Source organism: Leuciscus leuciscus (genome assembly GCF_965113295.1).
Source record: "Leuciscus leuciscus genome assembly, chromosome: 2".
NCBI lineage: Eukaryota > Metazoa > Chordata > Actinopteri > Cypriniformes > Leuciscidae > Leuciscus > Leuciscus leuciscus.
In genome coordinates this window covers 18,780,193-18,799,373 of record NC_138726.1, presented here as the reverse complement: position 1 = coordinate 18,799,373, position 19,181 = coordinate 18,780,193, and the positions used below count along the sequence as shown (strand labels likewise).

Genomic DNA, 19,181 nt, shown 5'->3' with positions numbered 1-19,181 from the left:
CATCAAAACATACAGTTGATGGTAGCCATTGACTTCCGTAGTATTTTTTTTCTACTGTGGAAGTCAATGGCTACTGTCAACTGTTTATTCACCAACATTTTTAAAAATATATTCTTTTGTGTTCAACAGAAGAAAGAAACTCATACCGGTTTGGAACAACTCAAAGTCCCTTTTTTATGCCTTAAAACTCATCTTTGATCCACAAAATTACATAATTAAAAGTTTTTTATGTGAAATATATTCTTCATGCCTTAAAATAGCTTGAATGCAATTTTACACCCTTGCTTCATTTAGTATACGCGGACCCATGAATATGCTAATTAGCTCCGCCTCCAGTCCACTCGCACCAGCTCACTGATTCACTCGGCCAACTTACTGAAGTAAACGCTGCACAATGGTATCATTTTTTACAACGTCGGACACGTAACGGTAATTAATATGATTAGCCTTTTGCTTGACTATGTTATCAAACAGCTAATTATGTGTTGCTAATGCTACACAGACTTTGTTCACATTCGCCATCTCAGTCTGCCTTCTAACAATCATCAGAAACACTTTGAACAAATTAGAACGTAAGTGGAGAAAGTCATTACCATAACCTGGCATCTTTCGAGACACCCCTGCTAGTTCGCTGTTAATGATATGCTAAAGCCCGCCAGCACGTTGACATGATTGGTTACAAGGTAGATTGTGATGTCAGAAACACCAGCGATTTCAAACCTCGTTTTTGAGACTCTTTTTTTCACTGCAGTTTTAAAGAGAAAATACTCTGCAATAGTGTTGACTTATGAATTTGCACATAGTTTGTCTTAAAGGGCACCTATTATGCAAAATTTGACATAAATGCCAGTGGATAGTGACACATGCCACTATCCACTGGCACATGCCAATAATGTCAGTGACACATGCCACTATCCACTGGCACATGCCAATGAAGACCGGATGTGCCAATACGCATAGTGACATGTGCCAATGGCTTCTGTGCGTCAGATGCCATGTCACTTAATGTTAATAGTAATACCGCCTCTCCAGTATATTTTGGTCATCATTTGGATGGGGTCTGCTACAGCAGGCTTGTTTTAATAGTGGATAAAAGCAGATGACAAATAAGTTATTACCGTAATAAAACTAAACTATACCTGTTCTATCTCCATACAGCATATATTCTCTGGCTCTGTGCATTATTGTCTGACTCCGGGTCAAAATGAACTGAGAGTTTCTGTTTTGATATTATTAGATGAGATTGTCCTGGCTCTGAGCGCGAGCTCGTGAGGCTCCGCCCTTTGGGCTGGCAACAGCAGCTCATTTGCATTTAAAGGGATACACACTAAAACAGCGTGTTTTTCTGAGCCCCCAAAAATGACAATTTAAACATGCTGTAAAAAATTATGGGGCGGTTTCCCGGACAGGGTTTAAATTAAGCCAGGAGTAGGCCTTAATCAAGAATAGTTAATCGTGTCTTAAAAAATGGCTTTCTGTAACACAGATTAAGTACGGATTAGTTACACCTGGACTATGGAGTCCTGAATTAAAATAAACCAGATTAATTTAAAACCAACTGTGCTAATCTGAGTTAGCATGATAGAGGTTGCCTATAAAACATGGAATGAACCAAGAAAAGCTTAAAATTGCATGGAACTGAGAAGCAAATCCAAGGAAACAATGGAATCAGAAAAAGACTGCAATCAAAAAAAATGTACTAAACAAGAGAAAATTATTTTAAGCAAGCTAAATAAACTGCACACACCAGCTATGGAATAAAAGAAAATAAATGCTGGAAGTCTGTTTGTAATATATACAAACTACCGTTCAAAAGTTTGGGGTCAGTAAGATTGTTAATGTTTTTAAAAGAAGTATCTTCTGCTCACCAAGGCTGCATTTATTTGATAAAAAACAATAAAAAAAAAACTGTAATATTGTGAAATACAGTATTATGACAATTTAAAATGACTGTTTTCTATTTTAATATATATTTAAACTGTAATTTATTCCTGTGATCAAAGCTGAATTTGCAGCATCATTACTCCAGTCTTCAGTGTCACATGATCCTTCAGAAATCATTCTGATATGATGATTTGATGCTCAAGAAACATTCATTATTATTATCAATGTTGAAAACAGTTGTGTACAAATTTTCTAAATTATAAAAAAAAAAATGAATAGAAAGCATTTATTTAAAATAGAATATTTTCTAACATTATAAATGTCTTTACTGTAACTTTTGATCAGTTCAACTCATCCTTGATGAATAAAAATATTGATTTATTTGTATTTCTTTCCCCCAAAAATAAAATTTAAATTCTTACTGACCCCAAACTTTTGAACGGTAGTGTTTAATGTTACAAAAGCTTTAGATTTTAGATAAATACTGTTCTTTTGAACATTCTATTCATCAAAGAATTTTGAAAAAAATGTGTACACAACTGTTTTCAACATTGATAATAATAATGAATGTTTCTTGAGCATCAAATCATCATATTAGAGTGATTTGTGAAGGATCATGTGACACTGAATACTGGAGTAATGATGCTGAAAATTCAGCTTTGATCACAGGAATAAATTACATTTTACTGTATATTCACATAGAAAACAGCTGTTTTAAATTGGAATAATATTTCACAATATTACTTTTTTTTTTTTTTATCAAATAAATGCAGCCTTGGTGAGCAGAAGAGACTTCTTTTAAAAACATTAAAATTCTTACTGACCCCAAACTTTTGAACGGTAGTATATATATATATATATATATATATATATATATATATATATATATATATATGAAGAGTTCAAATGCAAAAGCCTCTAAGTGCCATCTGAAATTTTCTTCTAGAATGATCATTTTTATCAAGCTTGTATATTTAATTTAAGTAATTTCACTTAAATTACATTTAATAGGTCATTTTCACTGCCATTTAGGTGAAATTACTGAACTTAAATATACGAGCTTGATAAAAATGATCATTCTAAAAGAAAATTTCAGATGGCACTTAGAGGCTTTTGCATTTGAACTCTTCATATATATATATACACACACATATATACACACACATAAATTAAAGTGTGTGTGTGTGTGTGTGTGTGTGTGTGTGTGTGTATCCATCCAAGTAATACACGTGTCCACTTTGAAACACAATGTTAATCTGAAGTTAAACCTGCCTCCTGGTAGGTTTAATTTAAGCCTCGATTTAGTCCTGGAGTAACTCTAGTCTTCCTCCAGGAAATCAGCTTATTAAACTCTGGACTAAACTAAATCTAGGACTATTTAAAGCCTTGACTGAGAAATCAGATTTCTGTTAATCTGGTTTAAAGGGCAATTTTAGTCTAGGATAAGGCTTAATCTCGGTCCGGGAAACCGCCCCTATCTGTTGGGTATTTTAAGCTAAAACTTAACATACACACTCTGGGGACATCAGATACTTATTTTACATCTTGTGAAAAGGGGCATAATAGGTGCCCTTTAAAGCACATTAAAAACACGTCATAGACATACAAACAATGTTAAAAACTTGATTTTCACCACAGTGGGACTTTAAGGGGGAGTAAATGATGACATAATTTGAATTTTTGGGTGAACTAACCCTTTAAATTGCTGATCAGTGTTTCTATTTGTTGTAGGGTACTGTACGAGGGTAAAGAGCGTGTCATTCAGGGTTGTGAAGTCATTGAGGCCACACCGTTTGGCCGCTGTGCAAACGTCAACAACAGCTCTGCCACATCTCAGCGCATATTCATCACATACCGCCGAGCGCACCCAGTCCAGCCCCAGAACTCACTTGCTGTGACAGACATCTGCGTCATCATCACAAACAAGGGCGAGACTCCTCCTCATACTTTCTGCAAGGTGAACAAGAACCTCAACTGTGGCATGGTGAGTTGGCCTGAAGATCAAAATAATATAAAACAAAATAGTCCATTGTGCAATTCTCCACCATAGAAAGTCAATAAAATAAAATGCTTAGCTTACATGGCTTTAATATATTAAGACAGTGATATTAAATTATCAAGTTCAGTACCTTATTCAGGGTTGGGGAGTAACGGAATACATGTAACGGCATTACATAATCAGGATACAAAACTCTGGTAACTGTAATTCGTTACTGTTATGACAAAAAACAAAGTAATCAGATTACAGTTGTATTTTGTAAAAAAAAAATAGAATACTGTCAGGATTACAGTGGTTTCACTTAAAACTAAATAAATTAGTATTTTTACATAATAACGCTATATTGACTGCGTGGATCACGGTTATATATCACATTTAGCATCCTTCTAGCATGTTTTATCACATGGTTAACATGTTTCTAGCATGTTCTAACATGTTTGCTAGCATGGCTTGCATGTTGTTAGAATGTTTCCAGCATTTTGTAACCTGTTTGCGAGCATGTTTTAACATTGCTATTATGTTTCTAGCATGTTTTAGCATGTTTCTAGGTTATTTTAAGATGTTGGTAGCATGTTTTGCTAGGCAGTTGCTAAGGTGTATGAGGTGGTTGCTAAGCAGTTGCTGGGGTGTTTGGGTGGTTGATAGGCAGTTGCTAGAGTATTCTCAGTGGTTTGCTAATTTGCTAGGATGTTGCTATATGGTTGCTAAGCAGCTGCTAGGGTGTTCTGAACCACCCCAAGTCTCTGGGATTGTTCAGGACACTGTGATTCAAAGATATGAAGCCTTTGCTTTGTAGGGACCACCAATAATAATTATAAGTATGTGAGATAACAATAGTGATGCTTTTCTATGCAAGCACAACTAATAAGTTTAAATATAATATAAGTCAGCATAATTACAAATCTTTGGGCAATAAACAGCAGTCCAGCACTTCACACTCCAAAGAGCTAGATAATTTTCTTCTCAACTTATGATCCAAGATCCCTCAATACATAGCACAAAGATGCAGGATCGTACTCCCAAGAGCAACTCAAGTTATTCTGAAGGCAATGGCAGCTTTAATTATTATTGGTTTCTTCAGTTTCGTGTGCTGCTAGCTGTTCAGCCTTTGTACAAACAATTTATACTGTCCTTGTACTGTATAACATTTGCTCACAGTATTATATACATAACATTAAATGAATGTATTCAGTTAATTTGTTCTTTCTCTGTTTTAATTTTTAATTTTTTTATTCTCAGTGGGGATCGAGTGTGTTTTTGTGCTACAAGAAGTCAGTGTCCGCCTCCAACTCCATCCCTTATAAGGCTGGTAAGTCTCCATCTCTGCCTCTATTTCTGATTCTGCCTCTTTCTCTCTCTCTGTCTCTCTCCCTCCATTTTTTTTTCTTCCATTTCTTTGATCTCAGGTGTTTGATTTTTGCTGTCAGAATCTTTCTGACAGTGCTCTAAAAAAAAAGGCCTACTTGTAAATATCACCACTAGGGTTGCCAACTGTCCCGAATTAGCCGGGACGTCCCGTATATTGGGCCTAATTTATTTGTCCCGTTTATTGACTGCTACGCTGATCTAACCACGCACTGACTGATACAACAGCAACACGACACTTGAGAATGACCACGACACCGGTCATCATCCAATCACAGTCCACACTCATAGACCATACGAATAACAAACTCTAAATTGAGAATTAATTATTCTTTTGGGACAAATCATTGTTTGATTTGCGAACAGAATCCTCTGCTGTCTGGTCGCTCCCGGTTCGATCCGGACTCGCGCTGGCTAATCCCTTTCACTGTCACGTTCTCACTGGTTCGCGTTTTTTAAGTTTGCGCAGAAAGAACTTAAGAGTTTTCTGTTAAAACAGTGTTGTGTTAGCGGCCTCTAAGTTAATAACTAATGATCGTTGCGACGGAAGTGAATCAATCAAACTAACTTTAGCTGGACAATAACTTTATTCTAGAGCTGCTATAAAGCCAAAACAATCAATGTTACTTTAATTTCCTATTATCACTGTAAAGCCGCTTTGGAACAATCTACATTGTTAAAAGCGCTATATAAATGGAGATGACTTGACTTGACTTGACTGTCTGACCGGGTTTTGATTTCAGCAAATCAGTTTTAACGAATTCAAACAATGTGATTATTGTTCATGAGTCCAACATCCAGCCCCGCAAGAAAACATGAAATCTTCCTGAGGGAATAATATGCTGATGTGATTTGCTGCCCAAGAAACATTTCTGATTATTATAATTATTATTAATGTAAAAAAAAAAAAAAAAGGATTATTTTTATGAATAGAAGGTTCAAAGTAGATTTATCCGAAATAAAAAACGTTTGTAACATTATAAATGTCTTTACTGTCACTTTTGATTACTTTAATGCATCCTTGCTGAATAAAAGTAGGCTATTACTTTCTTTAATTTCTTTAAAATGTAGTGTATAATGTTACAAAAGCTTTCTATTTCAGATATGTGTGTAATGTGACTTTTTTTGTGTGACCTTAAAATTCGTTTTAGAATTAAATTGTACATAAATAGGTTAAGCAAAACAAATGTCTTTATGTCTGAGAACCTTTTAAACACATACGAACCTGAAATTACATATACTGTGTGATAATCGGCTACAGTACAAATATTTTGAGTGTCCCTTATTTTCCTGTAAAGAACCACGATTGTCCCGCATTTTTCTTTTCTGAAGTTGGCAACCCTAATCACCACTGCTATTTCACAGTAAACGGCACTCAACTCAGATTTCCTGAAAATGAACACTAACTCTGAAAAAAAACAATTGATTAAGCATACAGCAGCCTTAATTTTATAGAAAACATGTATGTGCAGTGGTTTTATTTGTAAAAAGCAGTCTGTCTTGCTAATACAATTCTGTGAAATGTTTCCAGGTCTCTGTGAAACAGTGTCTGAAAGTCCTCCTTTAAAAATGTTACACACTCTTCATATATTCAATACATCGTTGTGCTCATTAATTATGTTTGTATGATGTGTTAGTTAAGGGGCTGAATGCGTTCATGCTCCAGTATGGTAGTCATGACCTTTCATCCTAGTTTGTCATAGTTTACTTTCTGTCTGCAAACAGCTGGTTTCTTTATCTCCATGTTACATCACTTCCTGTCACATGCCATTGTGTTAATCACTGAGAAACAAAACTTCCTGTCTCATCATTTTCAAGATGATTTTGTTTTCTTTTTACAACATCATAATTCAAATGCTGATAATATAAGCCAGGACACTAAAGATACTTCCTAATTTTAGAAACATGGCACACATTCAAACACATTGTTTCTAATAAAACTTTCCATTTAAAGGTCTGATCTTTCGTTATCCTGAGGAGGACTATGAGTCATTTCCCCTATCTGAGTCTGTACCCCTCTTTTGCCTGCCTATGGGGGCCAATATTGAGTGCTGGGCTCCTAGTACACGCTACCCTTTACCCATCTTCTCCACATTTGTCCTCACCAACTCCAATGGGGAAAAGGTAGAGTAAAATGCCTTGATGTCCGTATGATCCTATTATCATTTAGCTAAATGTGTGAAGTGCAAAATGGTCAAATGTGCTTTCTTCATTCTTTTAATTGTGGTGACATGTATTACATTCCTTAACAGCACCTTAGTTAGCTGGAAGACATTAAATTCTACCTAAATCTGTTCAGGATTAATTGATGACATAGGTTTGAATTACAAAAGTAGTTTTATAAAAAGTTTCTGTGCTTCATCAGGTCCTATTTCTTTTTTCATCTGCAGGTGTATGGAGCTGGAATACAGTTCTATGAGCCGTATCCTGTGGACAGCCTCAGTGAGAAACAGAAGATCCAGCTGGGTCTGGTCTCCACTGTGGAAAAAAAGGTCATACCAAACCGCACTGTCAACACCAACAAGTGCATCTGCCTACTGTCCCGCTGGCCTTTCTTTGAGTCGTTCAAGAAATTCCTCATGTTCCTTTACAAGCTGTCAGCCAATGGAGTCAACCCTCTGCCCATTGAGAAGTACAAACAGATTCTTACTTCAACTGTAGTTCACTTTTGTGTTAAACAGTACACTTTAACTGTGTCCCAATTTAGAGGCTGCATCCTTCGAAGCAGGAAAGGCCAAGCCTTTGAAGTCTGCGAAGGTCGAAACTGTGCGTTGTTAAATGCGACGGTCTGCCCTATGGAGGATTGATCTTATCGTCTAGCAACTGTGACAGCTGCCATTGATAAGCGACAATAAAATTTTTTGAAAGTTATATTCAACTGTCTAAAAAACAAAATAGGGTTCACAACCTGTTTAAATATATTCACAGTGGTCCATTTTTTGTACATAATAAAGAGTATAAACTATATAAAGTTTCATCTTATTAAGATTTAAGTCAACATTTGAACCTTTAATTTGAAGCTTTAAAGTTGTAATTTTTACATTTGTATCGTTATATATTCGAGAAAGTTGAAACCCAATAATAACCCAATACTGCTCTCAAAAAATCCTGTCCTCACCGGCGTGCAATGAATCTTGGGATAGGCTAGGCTATGAAGGATCCATCTGTTGTATCATTCATTGCCTGGGAAACAAAGGACACAATTGTAGGCCTCATTCGAAGAACATGCCACTGTGAGGTATTCGGCCTTTGAATGCAGCCTTCGAAGGATGCAGCCTCTGAATTGGGACTAGTACTGCACGATTAATCATATCGCAATCGCAATGTCAAGCCTATGCGATTATATGAGGCAAAATGCTGCGATTTTATGAAATAAATAAATGCATGTGTGGACATGACAACCCATTCTCTCAGAGAGCTGTTTGCCCATTTTCTACACTGCTAATAAAAAGAAGACCAGTCAGTTTGAGTTTAGGCAGTGGCAGGCCCGTCGCAACAAGGCAAGCAAACCAAGCAATTGCTTGGGGCCCCGAGCTGGCCAGGGGCCCCAAGACAACGACTGGTTAAGAATAAAATGCAACGACAAACTGTGTGAGCGCCCCTTTGATAGTTAATGCAGTAAAGTGCAATGACACTGTTATCGGGATCCCCCTCAAGGGGGCCCTCTCAGTAGTCGCTGACAGCAGCCAGAGAACCACGTGATCTCTGCTGCCGGCAAAATACAAAAATACGACTCGCAGTCACCGGCGCAGCCACTCGCAGTCTCGCACGCGTGCATCACACCTGCTGTGCGTGCTGTACTATTCTGTAGCTTAAGTGCAACATGGAGAGAAAAATTAAAACAGGAGAATTAACTTTGAGCAAGTTTGGAGGAAAATCGGAGGTATGGAAACATTTTAAACTAGTCGTGGGTGACAACGTATGTGTTGGCTTTGTCTCGTGCATTAAATGCGGCACGCTGCTCACCTATGACAGCAAAAAACGGGGACTTCGACGATGAACAAACACATGAAGCAGTCTTGCCATGACAGAAATTATGATAGTAGTCAGCCTCAGCCCTCAATGTCCTCTTTTGTTACTTTTCCGTTCCATTCAATTATTTCTGAATAAACAAACAACGCAGTTTACATGCTTCTTCCTTGTCGCATTATTCATTAAGATAATAATTAATAAATGCACGCACAATTATAAACTTGATGAATGTTACAGATATGTTTTACTATGCACAAACAAATGCCTTTCAACTTACATGTGCAAAGTTCAGAATTAAATGAATGTGCTCAATTTGTACAAAAAGAGAGTCTGTAGTAGCCTACGTGTTTTAGCCATTAAATAAGCACATTTAGTTTCAAGTTCAAGTTTTTTTGTTGAAGAAAGCTTTTCTTTAAAGTGAATTTCGTTTAGTATAAATTGTATCTTAATTTTAATACATTTTTCATCAACCAATTGCCTGGATTTAATACATAAAAAGCAATATAGCAGACAATATAATCATGAGTCGCCGGGGAGGTCACTTACACCATTTGAAACTCGTAAAGATTTCTTATTTATGAACAGTATATGCAACAGCAGTATTTTCACTGTAAACATTTTTTTATTTATATGAAGTGTGGGTGAACTTAAACTGTATGGCTATGCTGTGGTTCCTGTACGCTTTGCGTGCGTGTGTGTGTGTGTGTGTGTGTGTGTGTGTGTGGGGTGGGGGGAGGGGGGCCTCCATGTCCATTTTGCTTGGGGCCCCCAAATTCCTTCAAACGGCCCTGGGCAGTGGTACGTGTGGCGCGTATGGTCACATTGTGACTTTTTGTTTACAAAAAGACTAATGTTTACAGCATTAGGTGAGTTTTTTTCTTTTTCTTGATAAGAATAAACATGTATCTACTGTACCTAATATTTATCCAAATGAATCAATATTGAATCAAGATCGGAATCAAATCACAAGATTTGAATTGAAAACGTGAAATTTGTGTCAAGCAATAATAAAAACAGTAGCCTACCAGTCACTGTACCATGTAAACATTGTAACATGTTGTCACTAAACTTAACAAAATTCTGTTTAGTTACCAAATGTTTTGACAATCACAATACACTTATACAGGTGAAAAATACACATTTCAGCATTATCACTAATCTGTGTGTGCATTTTCCTTGAGAACCAAGCAAGTTGACTCATGAAACCATTTGTTTATTATATCGCATATCGCAATATCGCAAAATGACATTTTCCCCAAATCGTGCAGCCCTAATTGGGACACAGCTATTTTATATTCAGTAATGTTATCTTTTTTTGTTTTAAAATCACAATAATAGTATTTTGCACAGTCTGAATCCAAAACCTAGTGAACATAGGCAATTCTCTTCCAAGACAGCATAACCCATCATGGAACTTTATAAGTGACTGATTTGAAAAGCTGTGCCTAGATTGTTACTGTGTGTGTCTGACACAATATAATTCTAATAGAATTTTACATTAACATGTTACTAAGCTAATTATACAGTAGTCTAATAATCATAAAAATACACAGCACGAAAACATTGTGTGAAATAGTACAGATTTATTTAGATAAAAAAAAAATTATTGACAATTTGTAGTGTTTAATGAAATATTTATAATCAAGATTTCTCTCTCACACCATCTTGGATTTATATTGATATACTCTATACTGGATTTATTTTTATTGGATTTATATTTACTTAGCTTGTCGCCATTCCTACCTTTTGTAAAAGCCTTTCAATCAGGAGTGTGTTTATAAGGCCTTAAAATGCAGCCTACATAGACAGCTCACTATGTTTGTTTTTGTTTTTTTGTTGTTGTTTTTTTTAGTGAAAAGTGAACATCAGAGTTCACAGTAACTATTGCTGTCTATAACTGACACTTACACCAAGACATAATTAATGTTGTTAGGGATCAGCTTTGCAGCTGTTATATCAGTATATCTGTATTAGCAGTAAAACACCTATCCATGTTTTTAACAAAACTGTTAATTGTTTGACTGTGATATCGAGATACGAGTTGGGTTAATATTTACTACTTTTGTTTTTTTTCAGACACATATCCCACTTCATGCACAATGTCTCTTTCCCTTCACCTCAGAGGCCAAGAATACTGGTCCAGGTGAGGACTGTCTTTTTTATATAATTTTTTTTATTTATTATGTATTTATTATTTAGTTATTGCTCAAGTCTTCTGTAATCATATATTTGTTTTGTTTTTTCCTTCCAACAAGCTGTCAGCACATGACACCTTAATCCTGTCCCAACCTGTTTGTACACCTTTACCATTAAGGTAAATTATTTCTGTGTGATTGAGAAATAGACATACTGTTGCTTTAGATAATGAAATATGAAACAAGTGGCATTTACTTGAATCTAATTGATTCATTTTTGTTTGGACACTTTCATGGGCTGCTTGCCACAGAATTTTGTAAGATTATGGGGTCCCACTTTGACATCACATTGCACAACTGACTATATACTTATTTAAATAAAGCACAGCCTTTGGCGTTTTGAAAAGTGCATTAATCCATTCCATGATTTTGCTTTTAGCTTGATTGACAGATGCTCTGCTAAAGCAATGCACAGAACACAATGTTAGAGACCTTTTATGCCATTATTAGAAGTGTAAACAATATTATCAGTTTATTTAGTAATCTTGGTAGCTTTCACACATTACATAACTATCCACAAATGACTGATTGCATGGAGCAAACACCGAAATTACACTGGCAGCACATAATCAGAAGTTCTTCCTAGAACAGTAGTTCCACTGTCAAGGCCTGTTCACATTAAGGTCGATAACTATAATGAAAACTAAGAATTGTTTTAATAATCGTTCTAATTCCATGGAAATGGGGAATTCCATATCACAACTGTAACGATAATGACACACAGGAACGATATCAATGGAATCACTTTCAGAATGATTTTTACAGCTGATGAACAGCCAAATCAGAATCCACCTTTTAAAGAGATTGAGCATTTAAAGCAGCAGGCGACATAACTGCAACCCATGTTACTAAATGTTATTAAAATGTATTTCTTCCACCAATTAAAACCACTTCTGTAAAAGTAGCATCTGATTTTTTGGTTACGTAGACTATTCTCTCTCTTCCTCTTCTCCATTCTCAGTGGAGCAGACTACGGTACACTGCTCATGAATCTGGGCCCAGAAAACTGTGCCACACTACTACACTTTGTCCTGCTGGAAAGTAAGATCCTGTTGCACTCTCTGAGACCAGCTGTACTGACAGGAGTGGCTGAGGCCGTTGTGGCGGTGAGTGTTTGTTTAAAAAAAAAAAAAAAAAAAACCTTTAGGGTAAATTCACTGAACAGTTGGCCCACTGTTACACTTTTACAATATTTCACTGAAAAAAACATTTGCATTTATTTTTATAAAGCATTCTAAAGATTCAGATTTAGGTACCCTGATCACAGTGGTGTAGTGATGCTGTATAGTCCTAGTAAAGTATGCCAGATTATGGTAGTCTGTGTATATATATGTATTGTGTGTGTGTGTGTGTGTGTGTGTGTGTGTGTGTGTGTGTGTGTGTGTGTGTGTGTTATTATTTGTTATATTATTGAATAAGTAGGACATCATCATTATTATCATACTCCTTCCAGATGATCTTCCCATTCCAGTGGCAGTGTCCGTATATCCCTCTTTGCCCTCTGTCTCTGGCGGGGGTCCTCAACGCACCATGTCCCTTCATTGTGGGTGTTGACTCTAGATACTTTGACCTCTACGATCCCCCACCCGACGTGGTCTGTGTGGACTTGGACACCAACACTATATACTTGTGAGCACTCTCAATCTATAAGATTTAACATTTGGGAATTTACTGCTCTATTTGAGCTTTTTTATTTTATTTTTTAATTTTTTTTAGGCATGCTTATTTCCTGCCTTTTTCCCCCTTCATATTTGCAATGGGTTTGTTTTAGGTTTGATGAAAAAAAACACAGTAACTGGAAGAATCTCCCAAAGAAGCCATGCAAAAGTCTTATCAACTCTCTAGGAAACCTGCACCAGCAGCTTGCCACTGGTATGATCTCCTTTCACCTTTATAGCTTTATTATTCACTGAAAATATTGCCCTCTGCTGCATCTCAAAAATATCAGAAAATTCTTTCCAAAAAAAAGCATTTGAGCATTTGTTTCCATACAGTTCGGCGTGAAGCACTTGAAGGCTTGGCAGTGGAGATGACCCCTATCGAGGCAGACTTCACCTGGCATAAAAAAAAGACGGAGTTAGAGATGGAGATCCAAGAGGTGTTCCTGCGCTTTATGGCCTCCATACTGAAGGGCTACCGAACCTACCTCAAACCCATCACACAGGCACCTTCTGATAAAGCTACTGCTGCAGACTCACTCTATGACCTGCAAGGTAACTCCTACAGCTGAATAGTGGACCTGTGTAGTCAAGTCACCTTCATTTATATAGCGCTTTTAACAATATGGACTGTTTCAAAGCAGCTTTACAGTGATAATAGGAAATTAAAGTAACATAGATTGTTTTGGCTTTACAGCAGCTCTAGAATAAAGTTATTGTCCAGCTAAAGTTAGTTTTGATTGATTCACTTCCGTTGCAAAGATCATTAGTTATTTAACTTATGGGCCGCTTACATGACACCATTCTAACAGAAAACCCTTAACGCGCTCCAGCCTGCTAATTCGCACAACAACAGTGCCTGGTGGCTCGAGAACGCAAACCTTGAAATAGGTTCCAAGGTGCAAGCCTTGAAGAAAAAAAGAAAAAAGAAGAAAAAAAGAAGAAAATGTTTATATATATATATATATATATATGCGCAGGTGTGTAGTCTTTCTTTACAAATTGACCTCAAGAAATTACTTGTCTGGCCTTAAAAATGTATAATACAGAATTATTTATCGCTTCCGCGTAGCCATGTGAACCGGAACTATTTTGACAACGTTTTATCTGTACAATGGTCAAGGGAAGGAGAAAGGGGGCCTTCACAGGTGAGAGACTAATTGACACTTCAGGACTGCGTTGCCGTCGTGTCCAGGCGCAGGTCCTTCATCAGATCTGGATACGGCCTGGATCCGGCAGACTGCGGTAAACCTCGGGATAAACAGAGAGACTAATATTAGCATAGACAACATTCTTCTTATGATGTAACGAGTACATCACGATTTATGGGGAGAGTTCCCGGTTCCGGCTGACCTAATCTATGCAGCCTAACATTGAATTATAGAAGTTTATAATGTGTTATGTGTATGCTCGGTCAAAAAGATGTGTTTTTAGTCTAGATTTGAACTGACAGAGTGTGATCAGCAGCAAGCAATGTGTTGAGATCAGCAACTCTCATAGTGACATGAGATCTTGTTTTTGTGTCTGAATAAGCTCCACAAGTGTCACGTGCTGTGCTGGCGAGACAAGCCAGTAGGATGTCCCATTGCTCCTCCCCTTTTTGTAATAGCCAATAGCTTTTAGCTTTTACATTTCAGCCATGAACAAGATTTGCTACTTGTAATTGCTAGTCAAGTGGTATCAGAGGGAGGGACATTCTTATTATAGAGAGCATTTGATTGGTGACTTCTCTTGCACTCATTTTGTCCAACATGTTTGGTCCGTTTGTTTCCGCAGTTCAAGAACTACATTTTAGGACTACGCTTGCATACAGATGCTCTCAAAGCTAAGAGACATGGACTAAAATTCATAGCAAGACATGTCTCTATATGTGCCTATGTAAAGTGTAATTATTGCCAAAGTAATGATCTACTGTAACTGATTTGTCATTGACTAATGCTGATGTCTCTTCCTTTAGGATTCTTAAAGAGCAGAGATCGTGCTCATCAGAAGTTCTACTCTCAGCTCACCAAGACTCAGATCTTCATCCGCTTCATCGAGGAATGCACTTTTGTCAGCGACAAAGACACCGGTCTGGCTTTCTTCGATGACTGCATTGGAAAAGTAAAATGTGCAAAAAACAATGCACATATGCAGAATCCTATTCTGTAATATAATACAATATACTAAAATATATTTTTGTTATTAGTGGTGCACTCTTAGGTATCATTACTGTTGCTCATACTTGCTTATACAAAAATTTCTGCCCATTGGATAATAAAACGACCTGAAAAATTCCATAGATTTTCAGTGAAGAAAGAACCTGAGTCTTCCCTTGGGAATATAATGGAGACTTTAGGGGTGGACTCTTTTAACTTAGCAACCACCTAGAACACCAAGGAATTTGTTAACAATGGCTCAGAACACCTTGGCACCTGTATAGCAATGCACTGGAAACTACCTAGAACCCCTAGCAACAACATTTATGAGTTTGTTAAAGTGTTAACAAACTCATAAAATACCTGAGCAACCACATAACAACATGGCTACCACCTTGAACATCCACCATCATACAGCGGCTTGGTAGACACCACTAGGCACCACTCACATTTTCAAGTATTAGTTATCGCCCAATGGGAAGAACATAGGATGTATAATTTCCTATGATTGAATTTGTTTCCCACATCTCTCTTTCAGCTTTTTCCTTCCGACAAAGGACCGGACAAGGGTACAAAGGTGAGCCACTCCTTTCAGTAAGGTGTTACTGTGTCATGCTTGATATCAGATTAGTGTTACGCCCAATGTAAGGCAAAGCAAAAAACAAACTGCCCAAGATATGTTTCGAGTATAAACCATGATGGCAGCAGATGGAGCTGATGATTAATGTGGCCTCTGTTTTACTGACCTCAGTGCTGTTTTGGAACGGCAGTTTTAAAGACTATAATAAAGGACATTAGTCTTTGTTCTACAGTTAAGGGAAATGTAGGAACAGATGGCCGTTACTCTTCCTACACTGAGTAACTGGTTTAGTGGAGTAAATAATTGACTCTGCCATCTGCTGTTGGGTGCATTGGCACATCATTTATCTAAACAATCTTAGCATAGGAATAATATGGAGAGAGTAATGGAAAGTTCCAAGAACTGTCTTCAGGCTGACGGATAACAAAAGCCAGAGTGCTTTGTTAAAAGGAAATGCAAAAAAAACAAAAAAACAATGTGTGTGTGTGTATATATATATATATATATATATATATATATATATATATATATATATATATATATATATATTTGTAGTGCTTTGTTAAAAGGAAAAGCCATTTTTTAAAATTAATTAATTAATTATAATTATTATAATTATTTTTATTTTTATTTTTATTTTTATTTTTATTTTTATTTTTATTTTTATTTTTATTTTTATTTTTTTTGCTTTTCCTTTTCCTTTTAACAAAGCACTACAAATATATATATATATATTGTTGAAGATATTGATCAGCATTTTAATCAAACTCATGAGGCTTTGAAAACATTACGGGAGGTTCATGTATAATACCCTTTTGATGACAATACCTGTAAATGTTAAAACTGTAACTGCATTGCACAGGTCGAAGGTGAGTCGTCTGAGGACACCAGGCTGATGGAACTGGATGAGTCGCAGAAGAGCGAGCACACAGTCTTCGTCATGCCTCCTGAACCTCCTCTGGACGATGGTCCTGACCCCCCTCCCAAATACAGGTACACACACATAGGGATGTCATAATACCAACATTTCAGTCACAATGTCACTGAAATCCCATGAGTCATGATAGTAAAATGTAAAAATGTATATGCCTGACACCAATGGTTCTCAACCTGCGGCCCGTCACGAATGCAAATGCACCCCATATGCCAACCACATTTATTTTTGTTTTTAAATTAAAATGTATTACAAAATACACTTTAATTTAAAAACTAAAATAAATTGTAAAATTCAATTTACTTTAAGACAAGACTGTCAAAAGGGTATTATGCATGAACCTCCCGTAATGTTTTCAAACCCTCATGAGTTTGATTAAAATGCTGATCAATATGGTCAACAATATATACTGTGTGTGTGTATGTATATATATATATATATATATATATATATATATATATATATATATATATATATATTTCTTAGCTTTTCCTTTTAACAAAGCACTCTGGCTTGTGTTATCCGTCAGCCTGCTGACAGTTATTGGAACTTTCCATTACTCTCTCCATATTATATTATAAATAAATATAAGTTTGAACTATAGTTTTTTGTTGTATAAAATCATTTTGGTGATCATATATTATTTTCAGACATGCGCAGACCTATGTACTGACGCAATTACGCAGTTAACGAACACTTAAGTGTTAAACAGTCATTTGCATTATTTTTTGTAAAATAAGGGATCAAAATGGACAAATTTGTTATTAGAGGAGAAAAATTAAATAAGGAACATACCAATTGAAGAAACATGCTAACAAGAAGAGTCGTAGCATCAGCATCGAAGGTAGAAGAGTGCTGGAAGAATAGAAGAATCAGTTGGCTGTCAGTGAGCGACATGGGCTACCTTTCTGTTTGCTCTGTAGGTTTTACATATGCCCAGTACTTTACTACAATGTCAAAAGGCATTTAGATACCACCCATGCAACATTTGACAAGAAATATCCACCTAGATCTCGGGACAGAGCTCTCAAGATTACTAGCCTTGAAAAAAATGCAATTGGTGAATTTGTCTAGCACTTTATACAATACAGATTCTTTCAAAGCAGCTTCTCAGTTAACAGAAAAATTTGTGTTAATGTTAGACAATAGTGTCATTATTCATCTCAATTTAGTTCAATGTTGATTCAATTTAGTTCAATAACAGTGTCAATGTAGCACAGTTTATCAGTTATTAAACAAATTCAGTTCATTTCAAACGGCTCTACAAAAGGCATTTGAGCAAAAAGCTGTCATTATTCAGCTGAAGTAAGTTCATCAATTATAAATTAATATGATTCGGCTATAAAGCAGCTCTAAAGAAGTCAACCTACTAAGAGATAATCAATGCAAAACATTAATGCTCAAAGATAAATATAAAAGATGCATTCCTGACATCAGAAAGATACATAGTGCTGAATGTATGGAATATGCCTCAGACTATGGGCTCATCTGGCTACAGAATAGCCCTTAGCTTTTTGCAACTTTCCCTTAAGTACTTGTTTACTTTTCATTAAGATAAACATTCTCAAAATGGAGACTTGAACTAACAGTTAGAATTTGCACTATGATCTTAGACCTGTGGAGTTCACATCCTCTTAGGGAACAGGAGGTAATTTGCATGCAAGAGCCTGGGAAAAGGCACACCTTCTGCAGAAGGGAAAGTATTCCTAAACTCTCAAGTCTTTATTATGATTTAGTCTACATCTGTGGGGATGAGACTCTTGTTACAGTGACGCATTGCTGCCACATACATATTATGTTTTCCACTCAATTATGTCATAATAACGAGATCTTATGTCATTAAAACAACATATTTTCTCTTAATAATGGAGTGCCGCAGGGATCTGTGTTAGGCCCTCTGTTATTCTCAATATATATGATGCCACTTGGAAATATTATAAGGAAACATGGAATTAGTTTCCATTGTTATGCTGATGACACTCAAATATATATTTCATCACGGCCGGATGAAAACGCTAAATTTTCGCTCCATCTTAATAATGGAGTCTCTTAACTATGGAGTGCCGCAGGGATCTGTGTTAGGCCCTCTGTTATTCTCAATATATATGATGCCACTTGGAAATATTATAAGGAAACATGGAATTAGTTTCCATTGTTATGCTGATGACACTCAAATATATATTTCATCACGGCCGGATGAAAACGCTAAATTTTCCAAATTGACAGAGTGTGTTAAAGATATAAAAGATTGGATGACGCGTAATTTTCTTTTATTAAATCCAGACAAGACAGAGGTAATACTTATCGGTTCAAAAAACCGCCCACAAAACCTCGCACAATACAACTTTAACATCATAGGATGTCCTGTTACTTTTTCCTCTACAGTAAAAGACCTGGGTGTTATACTCGATTGCAACCTGTCTTTTGAAAATCATATTTCATATGTTACAAAAACT

The 19,181-nt window shown here is 36.3% G+C and overlaps 1 protein-coding gene and 2 long non-coding RNA genes across 6 annotated transcripts in view; 1 reads left to right on the top strand and 2 right to left on the bottom strand.

The window, feature by feature from the left end:
• dennd4c (DENN/MADD domain containing 4C) overlaps positions 1-19,181 on the top strand; it is a gene marked incomplete at its 3' end in the record, with an annotated part of 112,450 nt that overhangs the window by 55,602 nt on the left and 37,667 nt on the right. For all 4 annotated transcript variants that reach the window (XM_082151106.1, XM_082151105.1, XM_082151104.1 and 1 more), the window contains exons 3-15: positions 3,616-3,868; positions 5,123-5,192; positions 7,203-7,372; positions 7,639-7,880; positions 11,297-11,363; positions 11,476-11,534; positions 12,377-12,521; positions 12,869-13,044; positions 13,187-13,287; positions 13,410-13,628; positions 15,031-15,176; positions 15,750-15,788; positions 16,654-16,784. In XM_082151106.1, the coding sequence (XP_082007232.1) occupies positions 3,616-3,868; positions 5,123-5,192; positions 7,203-7,372; positions 7,639-7,880; positions 11,297-11,363; positions 11,476-11,534; positions 12,377-12,521; positions 12,869-13,044; positions 13,187-13,287; positions 13,410-13,628; positions 15,031-15,176; positions 15,750-15,788; positions 16,654-16,784 (1,818 nt within the window). The remainder of the gene's footprint in view (positions 1-3,615; positions 3,869-5,122; positions 5,193-7,202; positions 7,373-7,638; positions 7,881-11,296; positions 11,364-11,475; positions 11,535-12,376; positions 12,522-12,868; positions 13,045-13,186; positions 13,288-13,409; positions 13,629-15,030; positions 15,177-15,749; positions 15,789-16,653; positions 16,785-19,181) is intronic.
• Positions 1-19,181, bottom strand: part of LOC309486385 — an 88,771-nt gene that overhangs the window by 43,861 nt on the left and 25,729 nt on the right. The window lies entirely within an intron of this gene.
• On the bottom strand, positions 17,212-17,552 carry LOC309486625. The gene is made up of 2 exons (XR_014201622.1): positions 17,423-17,552; positions 17,212-17,387 (listed from the first exon to the last, which is right to left on the bottom strand). It is a non-coding gene; the product is annotated as an uncharacterized lncRNA (long non-coding RNA).